The sequence below is a fragment of the Hordeum vulgare genome, chromosome 7H, assembly GCF_904849725.1.
Source record: "Hordeum vulgare subsp. vulgare chromosome 7H, MorexV3_pseudomolecules_assembly, whole genome shotgun sequence".
NCBI lineage: Eukaryota > Viridiplantae > Streptophyta > Magnoliopsida > Poales > Poaceae > Hordeum > Hordeum vulgare.
In genome coordinates this window covers 472,893,228-472,903,831 of record NC_058524.1, presented here as the reverse complement: position 1 = coordinate 472,903,831, position 10,604 = coordinate 472,893,228, and the positions used below count along the sequence as shown (strand labels likewise).

At 44.9% G+C, this 10,604-nt stretch overlaps 1 protein-coding gene across 1 annotated transcript; it reads right to left on the bottom strand.

Moving 5' to 3' along the window:
- Positions 1 to 8,442: 8,442 nt before the first annotated feature.
- Positions 8,443 to 10,198, bottom strand: LOC123410708 (transcription factor MYB41-like). The gene is made up of 3 exons (XM_045103645.1): positions 9,771 to 10,198; positions 9,502 to 9,631; positions 8,443 to 9,430 (listed from the first exon to the last, which is right to left on the bottom strand). Exons 1-3 carry the CDS (start codon positions 10,084 to 10,086, stop codon positions 8,824 to 8,826), a joined length of 1,053 nt encoding a protein of 350 aa, XP_044959580.1. The 5' UTR covers positions 10,087 to 10,198; the 3' UTR covers positions 8,443 to 8,823.
- Positions 10,199 to 10,604: the final 406 nt, after the last annotated feature.

Sequence of the window (10,604 nt, the reverse complement as noted above, 5' to 3'; positions counted from 1 at the left end):
GATACAATAAATTAAGACAACTCCTATGGATCTTACCGGTTGTCATACTCATCGACATGCAAGTCGTGATTCCTATTACAAGAACATGATAAATCTCATACATCACATATATTTCATCACATCCTTTTGGCCATATCACATCACATAGCATACCCTACAAAACAAGTTAGATGTCCTCTAATTGTTGTTGCAAGTTTTACGTGGCTGCTATGGGTTTCTAGCAAGAACATTTCTCACCTACGTAAAAGCCACAACGATGATATGACAATTTATATTTACCCTTCATAAGGACCCTCTTCATCGAATCCGATCCGACTAAAGTGGGAGAGACAAACACACGCTAGCCACCTTATTCAACAAGTGCATGTCAGGCGGTGGAACTAGTCTCACCTAAGCGTACGTGTAAAGTCGGCCAGGGCCGCTGCATCCCACAATGCCGCCAAATCAAGATAAGACTAGTAACGGCAAGCAAATTGACCAAATCATCGCCCACAACTACTTGTGTTCTACCCGTGCATATAATCTACGCATAAACCTGACTCTTGATGCCACTGCTGGGGAACGTAGTAATAATTCAAAAAAATTCCTACATGTCACCAAGATCAATCTAGGAGATGCTAGCAACGAGAGAGAGGGAGTGCGTCTTCATACCCTTGAAGATCGCTAAGCCGAAGCGTTGCAAAGAACGCGGTTGATGGAGTCGTACTCGCAGCGATTCAAATCACAGAAGCTCCGATCCAAGCGCCGAACGAACGGTGCTAACGCGTTCAACACACGTACATCTCGGGGACGTCTCCTCCTTCTTGATCCAGCAAGGGGGAGGAGAAGTCGAGGGAGAGATCCGATAGCATGATGGCGTGGTGGTGGTGGAGCTCGTGGTTCTCCGGCAGAGCTTCGCTAAGCACTACGGAGGAGGAGGTGTAGGAGGGGGAGGGTTGCGCCAGGGGCAAGGGGATTAGGGGTGCCGCTGCCCTCTCACCCCCATCTATTTATAGGTTGAAGAGGAGAGGGGGTCGGCCCCCTAGATGCATGTAGAGGGGGCGGCAGTGGCCAGGGGGGAGCCTTGCCTCCCAAGTTGGTGGGAGGCGCCCCCACGACCTAGGGTTCCCAACCCTAGGCCCCTTGGGCCCTTGGGGGGCGCACCATCCCACTAGGGGGCTGGTTCCCACCCATATTCCTCCCATGCGGTCCTCCGGGGAAGGTGGCCCCTCCCGGTGGACCCCCGGAACCCTTTCGGTGGTCCCGGTACAATACCGATAAACCCCAAAAAACTTTCGGTGACTGAAACTGGACTTCCCATATATAAATCTTCATCTCCGGACTATTCCGAAACTCCTCGTTGCATCCGGGATCCCATCTGGGACTCTGAACAACTTTTGGTAACCACATACAATTCCCATTACAACTCTAGCGTCACCTAACTTTAAGTGTGTAGACCCTACGGGTTCGGGAACCATGCACACATGACCGAGACACCTCTCTATCCAATAACTAATAGCGGGATCTGGATACCCATATTGGCTCCCACATGTTCCACGATGATATCATCGGATGAACCACGATGTTGGGGATTCAATTAATCCCGTATACAACTCCCTTTGTCCATCAGTATGTTACTTGCCCGAGATTCGATCGTCGGTATCCCTATACCTTGTTTAATCTCGTTACCGGCAAGTCTCTTTACTCGTTCCATAACACATGATCTTGTGACTAACTCCTTAGTCACATTAAGCTCATTATGATGATGTATTACCGAGTGGGCCCAGAGATACCTCTCCGTCATACGAAGTGACAAATCTTAGTCTCGATTCGTGCCAACCCAACAGACACTTTCACAGATACCTGTAGTGCACCTTTATAGTCACTCAGTTACGTTGCAACGTTTGATATACCCAAAGCATTCCTACGGTATCCAGGAGTTGCACAATCTCATGGTCTAAGGAAATGATACTTGACATTATAAAAGCTCTAGCAGACGAACTACACTATCTTGTGCTATGCTTAGGACTGGGTCTTGTCCATCACACAATGATGTGATCCCATTATCAACGACATCCAATGTCCATGGTCAGGATACCATGACCATCTATTGATCAACGATCTAGTCAACTAGAGGCTCACTAGGGACATGGTGTGGTCTATGTATTCACCGATGTATTACGGTTTTCGGTTAATACAATTATAGTATGAACAATAGACAATTATCATGAACAAGGAAATATAATAATAACAGTTATAGTATGAACAATAATACAATTATATATATATATATAGGGTCGCGCTATTCGTCACCATGGCTGAGGAATTCTTATTCCTCACCCCTGTCCAATTCTACAACCATGACGTGAAAACGTAAGAAAAAAATTAGACTTGAGGTAATATTACACTCTTAAGAAAGGAAGTTTCACTTTCACCGTATGGGAAGATGTGAGGTAATTTTACAACATGCATGATGTAAAGTTACATTCTACATGTGTGGAAAAATATGGTACGATAATATAACACTAAAAGTTATTTCAGTAATTTTATATTAGAAGTAAGGTAATTTTACATCATGCATGCTAAAAAGTTACGTTCTGCATGTGAGAATAAATGTGGCTCGCTGAAATAGCTAGGGTGGGTAATAAGTTATTCTTCACCCTGGGTGCCTAATAGAGTCTCTCTCTCTCTCTTTCTATATATATATATATATATATATATATATATATATATATCTTACAAATTCAGTGCGAACCGCAAGTTCAGGAATGCAATACGTAACATAAGCTCCATGGGCTCCACCGTTGTAAACATAGCATGTAATTAAGTCCATCAAGTTCACATCCATGAGCTTCATCGTTCATATTTTATTAAAGCATTTGCAAAATAATCACGAAAGATATTTTTATCAGTTATAGAAAAAGAATAACAAAGTGAGACAACAATAGAAAAAGTAACGTTTGCCCCAATGTATACTAACTGTGCACAAAATCGGTGCCAAAGGCAAGTTCACAAATGCAATAGGTAATATAAGCTCCATGGCTCCACCAGTGTAAACATAGCATGTAAGTCCATCAAGTTCGCATCCATGAGCTTCATCGTTCACATTTTGTTAAAGCATCTATAAAATAATCACGGAAGGTATTTTATCAGTTATAGAAAAAGAATAACAAAGTGAGACAACTATAGAAAAAAGTATCATTTTCCCCAATGTATACTAACTGTGCACAAGATATCATCAACACCAAAATAACGACGAACTGGATGAAGTTTTTCAGGTTCTTCATGATACCAAACCAGGTCTGACATACACCCTTGCCTACTCCATCATCACGCTTCGCTCTGCGCTGGAGTTGGGAGCAATGATACTCAAACGAATTGTACATTTTAGGACACCTCACTCTGAGTAGGAACTAGGAGTAATGATACTCTGTCTGCTCCCTAGTTGGAATTAAACCCTTTATAGGAGGTATTGTTGTAACCATTCACCTGTCCACGACATTCCTTCCACGAATAGTACGCTCCAGGAGAACTCCCTCTACACACACCTTACCACCTCATCTTCCAATAGAAGAATATGATTTGAACAAGCAAAACATGAGAAGCAACAAAAGTTTAGTAGAGCACAAGCAAAACGTAGCCAGCGTAAGCATTAATGATTCATAGCCGCGAAATCGACTGCCGGTGTTAACACCTTCCATCGCACAATCAAAAATAACATAGGAATCAAGCATCAAAGATTACTTGTAAGCAAAAGTCGATTTTCGGTGGACACGGCGTCATAGTATTTCGACTTTCGGTGATGGTCAAGATGGGCAAGTCCATCGTGTGTGTCAAGTGTATATCACACGACAAACTTGTGTAGATTGACCGCCATCGGCAAAAGTCAATTTTCTTCGTCCAAGAACAACTCTCATCGACACTCTCTCAAGTATATATGGTGGACACACTCTCTGGGGGTTGTATATATGGTGGACGCTCTGTCACGGGTATTTCGACTTTTGGTGATGGTCAAGTTGGGCAAGTCCATCGTGCATGACAAATGTATAGCACAAGACGAACTCGCCCAAATCAACTGCAATCGACAAAATTAGATTTCCTTCTTACAAGAATAAATTTTATTGACTATTGATGATGATCACTCTTCCTTTGCTCCTCCTATATTACCAAAATCAACTACAAAAAATAATACATTCATCCATAGCACCCATATAGCATCCATCTTTATCACCCATCTAGCTAACATACATCCATATATCATTCGTCCAAGAAAACATATATCATTCATCCAAGCAAACATAAATCATTCGTCCAAGCATACATCCATACATCATTCATCCATATAACAAATATATAACATTCATCCATATAACAAACATATAACATTGATCCATGGAGGAGGGTGTCAGCAGGATAGGGGAGAGCACCGACGGGGAGGGTACGCCGGCAGGGAGGGGCACCAGAGCGAGGGTGGGGGCTCGGTGACAGGGAGGTTGGACGGTAGAGGATGGAGAGAAAAATGAGAAAAGCCCGACGGGGAAGAAACTTAAGTGTCATGTAGACCTTTCCCGAGATCCAGTCGGTGCCGCTCTCAGTAAATGTCAAACCCTAGATCTAGGTTCACCATTTGACGAGGGTGCCGCTCGGTAAAGGTCAAACCCAAGATCTTGGGTTGACCTCATGTCGAGGGTAGCTCTCGGTAAAGGTCAAACACTAGATCTAGGGTTTACCTTTTACCCAGAGGGATGCTCGGAAAAGGCCTCACATACCGAGAGCTACTCTTTGAAAAAGTTCATGACACCCTCCACCCATATCACAAGGACATGCCAAAGGATTTTCCACGCCGCTTTCGGTCATGATTTCATGCGCCTCCTTGTAGATCCGCAATTTCCAACGTTAAAACTCTAGCAGAGGAATAAATGTCTCAAATATTGCATGCGGTTCCGAATAATGTGGGAGCCTGACGCGTGTCATGCGATGGCCTCCTTTGAGAGCACGAGAAGTTTCGACGCCAATGGAGCAACATGACTCACACTTCCCTCACAAACTGGTCATGTTCTCTCCCGATATGCAGAAACTAGCTCGAAGATGGTGCGGTTTACAAGCGACCTTAGGGGAGACTTATTCGAAACGCACCCAAACTTTTACCACACACTACAGGGGTTGTGTGATGCGAGGCATTGTATGATTTTCTAAGGATTTGAACGGTTGCATCAGGCATGCCATCGAGGTACTTTCGCCACCCGGTGGCAGGGCATGCCCCTCCCTCATCTGCACAAGGCCTACACATGTCACAAGGACATCACAAAGGATTTGCGACACCGCTTCTAGGCATGATTTCATGCGATGTCTTGCAGATTTGCAATTTCGGACGCTGAAACCCTAACATAGCAGTAAATGTCTCAAATATTGCATGCGGTTCCGAAAAATGCTGGTCCATGACACTTGTCATGCGATGGCCTCCTTTGAGAGCACGAGAAGTTTCAACGCCAACGGAACAACATGACCCTTACTTTCCTCACAAACTGGTAACTTTCCCTCTCGACATGGAAAGACTAGCGCGGAGATGGTGCGGTTTATTACAAGCGGTCTCAGGGGAGACTTATTCTAAAAACGCCCAAACTTTTACAACACCCTATAGGGGCCTTGTGATGCCACCATGCCAGTTCTCAAGAAAATATGGAATGTATGATTTTTTTAGGATTTGAACGGTTGCATGAGGCATGCCATCGAGGTACTTTTGCCACCCACTGGCAGGGCATGCCCCCCTCATCTGCATATGGCCTACACATGTCACAAGGACATCAGAAAGGATTTGCCATGTTGCTTCCCGGCATGATTTCATGCCCCATCTTGCAGATCTGCAATTTGCGACGCTGAAACCCTAGCAAAGCAATCAGTGTCTCCAATATTGCATCCGATTCCGAAAAATGCGCGCGGGGGGTGGGGGGTCTGTTATGTGTCATGCGATAGCCTTCTTTGAGAGTACCAGAAGTTGCGAGACCAACGGAGCAACAAGACCCGCACTTCCCTCACAAACCACTCACGTTCTCTCTCCCTCACAAACAGGCCGCATTCTCTATCCAAGTACAATAAATGAATCAAAATAATAATTGTTGAATTAATAAAAATAAAAAGCGCCAGCATGCATCATTAGGAAGATGGCCTATTATTTTGAATCTTCTGTGTCCGAAACAAGTGAAGATTCAAAGTCACAATCCATCTTCTTAACAGGAGTCTAATGAATAGAGAAGCTTACTACATGTGGACTGTCCCACTATTTAAACATGTCAAACATGTCATCTTGCTTGTCTAGGTTGGACTAAAGTAATGTGAGCCTTATCTCTACCGAGAGCTACACTCGGCAACTGTTACGTCTCCGAGGGCCATGCTCGGTAAAGGTACGGTTGGATCATATTCTTAATATCGAACACCGAAGCTTAGTGTAATTGTATTATCGGACAATTTAAGCATGTATTTATGTTTGTCGATAGATAAGGTATGACAAAATCTATGTCAATTTTTTTCCAAGTGGCCCTCTCGATAAAGAAGCTAAACCGTGACCATCACGTTACCCGTCGCCGGATGTGCCACGTGGCGAAAGTTTGTCGTTTTGCTCAAGCGTACTTTCGGCAACAACCTGTGTTTGTCGGGATGCACCTGCTGTCGAGGGTTCCCGGCGTTTCTTACTTTACCGAGTGCCCGTGAGTTAGCGCTCAATGAAGGGGGTGATAGCCGACGTATAGGAAAATTCGAGTAATGGCAGTCAGCATGCCGTCCTAGGGGTTCCCCTATTAGTTGAGACCTCTTTTTAGCGGCTCAACCCATGTTAGCGCACCGCCGCTCGCATGCCGGCGTAGTGGGCCGCGACCTAAAATTAGCCCGCTCGCTCACAATGCATCGCAAGGGTCGCTCCCACACTCACGCATGCTTTTTAAGAAAAGTCACGCTCGTACACTAGTTGTTGTTGTTGCTTTCCTAGTTGACGAAAAAATTGGATTATTAGCAAAAACATGGTTTTCTAAAATCTGAAAAAGGTGAAATCAAAAAATGTTCTCAATTTGAAAATACTTCATGAACTAAAAAAACTCATGACTTTTTAAAAATATTCATTTTTAAGTCATAAATTTGGAAAAACATTATTTTTCAAAAAGAATCTTGAATTTTTATTAAGTTCCTGAATTATTCATGAATTTCGAAAAATGATCCTGTATTTATTTTTGACGAATTTTTCTTTTTTGATGAATTTGAAAAATATCACGTGTTGGAAAAAGTCCATGTACTTAAAAAAAGTTCACAAATTTGGAAAATGTTCCCCAATTTGAAAAAGAAATTGAGAAAAAAATTCATGGATATTAAAATATTCACGAATTAAAAAAAACGAGAAGAAGAAGTAAAAGGCGACCAGAAGCTTGACAACAAACCGGCTGGATCTTCTGCAAGCGGGATAAGTTGATGGCTCGCGCGCCTAGGGATGGCACCCGCAGGGTATGGGTACGGGTGAAGCCTCCTCATACCCTTACCCTCCCCGTCTGATATTACCCATCACCCTTACCCATACCCGTCAACGGGTACGAGTTTCCCCCATACCGTTACCCGACAGGGTAGACGGATACCCGCGGGTAAAATTACCCATATTTGTAAAACATCAGCTTAAAAAACTTATAGTTATAAACTGCATTGTATGATATAGTTTACAAAGATAGATTATAACTACAACACATACTTTTAAAATAACATCATATAGTCATAAACAACAACACATAGGCATACACTTTCAATTCATAAATTATTGACATTGTGTAGATTGTAGAGATAATTTTGAGTTTGCATAGATTTTATATGGGTACACGAGTATATGGGTATGTGTTATATGATCCCATACCCATACCCGCTCTACCCCATGGGTGTCAGATTTTTCTATTTATATACCCATGGGTAAATTTTTGTTCCATACCCTTACCCTAATAGGGTTTTTACCCGCAGGGTACGTAGGTAATGGGTATCCATTGCCATCCCTACGCGCGCCCGTTAGCAACAAACATGGTCAGACGGGTGTTTGCGTTAACGCTGTCAAATAGGATTTGCGGCTAGTTACTTTGAGGGTTTCTTTGACTAATTACAGTCACGCGTAACAAATACTCCCTCCGTCCGGAAATACTTGTCCTAAAAATATATAAAATAGATGTATTTATAACTAAAATAAGTCTAATTATATTTATTTTTAAGACAAGTATTTCCGAACGAAGCGAGTAGGAGAAATGGAGAACTAGATAAAACAGTCGTCCATACCACTGTTTCAACAAAGGGACCAGACCTTGAAGTAATGGACAAACCAAGAAACGACGTGGTGAGGACCCTCCTTGTTTTTAAAGAGAATAATAAGGGACCCAAAATAAAGCCAGGCATATTCCGAGCCTCCGAGGCAATACTGTATCAGTCCGATTAGTCGGAGTAGGAGTATTATTTATCCACTCTTCATTATTATTTAACCGTATATATGGCATCTCTGTTGTCCTATGTACAACACCATTTCCTGTCCCTTACATGTGTGGCGAAACACTTTTGATATCATCACCACACGATGAATTATGCTCAACACGAACAAGTATATATGACTATTCACTAGTAGCAGCGGCAGCAGCTAGTACTGCAATGTGTAGTAAAATGTAAAAGTATAGAAGTATCTTGGTTCTCAGCCTCAGGCTAAGCCAGTATCCATCCATCGATCCTTGTCTTGCCTGTACATATCAACTTATAATCTTTCATGCAGTGATGAAGTAGTGTTGTAGCTTTCACTTCGCTGGCTCTTTGATTGGATTAGTTGATTTATATGACGTACTATTAGCACCAGTTGCTTAACCCATGGATGTCGTCGAACTGCACCGCGTCGTCGTCGACCATGCCGCCGTCGTAGACGCACTGCCCCTGTAGGGCGCCGTCGAAGTAGTCAGACCACCTGAGCTCGCCTAGAGCGCCGGCGTATTGGTCGACGTGGCCGGAGATGGTGTCGGTCGGCCCGAGCTCCAGCCATGGCAGGGTGGTGGCGCCAACGTCGGTTGTGGTCAACGTGCTGGAGCTCGACGCGGACGGGAAGGCGCCGCAGTGCGCGCCCATGTGGAAGGCGCAGCCTTCCTGAAGGCTCGGTACCTGGTAGGATTCGGGCACCCCGTTGCCGGCGACACTGCCGACGGGCCAGTCCATCGGCATCTTCAGGCTATCCAGCATTTTCTCCACCTGATCCTGGGCCAGCGCGGTCGCCGTTGGGACGACCTCGGCATCGCCGAAGACCGCCCGGCACGCGGTGGGCGACGTGGTGGCCTCGGCCAGTGGCTTGTGGGTGGCGGGGTCGATGCCGCGCTCCCTCAGCTTCTTCTTGATGTACGAATTCCAGAAGTTCTTGACTTCGTTGTCCGTCCGGCCGGGCAGCTGGGCCGCAATCTGTGACCACCTGAAATAGAAATGCAGTTCGATGTCATTTGTAATTCGATGGATTGTTGGAAGACAGGCCAGGTGACGTACTTGTTTCCTAGCATGGAATGGAGGCGTATGATGAGGTCCTCCTCCTCCTGCGAGAACGTGCCCCGCTTGAGGTCTGGCCTCAGGTAGTTTATCCACCTCAGCCTGCAGCTCTTGCCGCACCTCTCAAGTCCTAATTAATTCAACAAGTTGCTACCAATTAAGATACTCGACGCAATTAATTGTTCTTCATTTCCGAAACTGCTAATTCTTGCGCGCAATGCAGCACAGCTGCACACGCTCATATAAGCAAACGGTCGGTCATCTCATACCTGCAAGCTTCGGAACGGAGCTCCAGCAGCCGTGGCCATACATGGCAATGTGGTTCATGAGCTTCTCGTCCTCCTCAGGGGACCAGAGCCCTCTCCTCATCCTCTTCTTGTGGAAGCATGACTGCTTCGCCATGGCCGATCGGCAGTCGGCAGTAAGATGCCGCCAGGATATACGGGAAACAAACGGCTGGACAAGGATGGAGACACGATGGTGGCAGCGAGGAGAGGGAGAGGCGGAGGTATAAGGAGAGGGAGAGAGGAGGAGCAGGGGGCGGGAGGGAAGAGGCCGGGCGGTCGCTCTCAGGTAGGTGCGCATTGTGGGAGAGTGCCCTGCCTGACCCGGGAGCCTTCCTCTCGTCCATCTGATCCCCTACCTTTGCCGCTGGCTGCATGCACACAGTTGCGCGGGACTTTGCTAGCTGTGCAGTGGTAGCTCAAGTCCCCCCCGCCCGGGAAATAAAGGTGTAGGTCATGCACGGCTCATGGATCACGATAAGGCAATCTTCACCGGTGCATGCTCATAGGCCTCACAGCTGTGGTGGGGCAGTTGACCACTTTTTTTTCTTCTCTTTCTCTCTCTGCCATCTATCAAGCCTAGTAGCTTGCTAGTTTCTTTTTGCCTAATTTTTTTCTTTTTTCTTTTTTTGCAAAAATCCCTAACCCATGTACTCACTCCCTAAATTAATATAAAAGCATTTAGATAACTAAAGTAGTGATCTAATCACTCTTATATTAGTTTACAGAGGAAGTATTAAGCATTACAGGTTCTTATAGACACATATACCCGAAACAACATTACATTCAAATCTTTGAGGGTGTCCAAGTTTTCTTCCT

Coding starts and splice junctions, on each gene's coding strand:
- LOC123410708 (XM_045103645.1), bottom strand. CDS start 10,086: ATGCGCACCTACCTGAGAGCGACCGCCCGGCCTCTTCCCTCCCGCCCC. Junction 9,632..9,770: donor CTCCGTTCCGAAGCTTGCAG/GTATGAGATGAC, acceptor TGAATTAATTAG/GACTTGAGAGGTGCGGCAAG. Junction 9,431..9,501: donor CATTCCATGCTAGGAAACAA/GTACGTCACCTG, acceptor TTTCTATTTCAG/GTGGTCACAGATTGCGGCCC.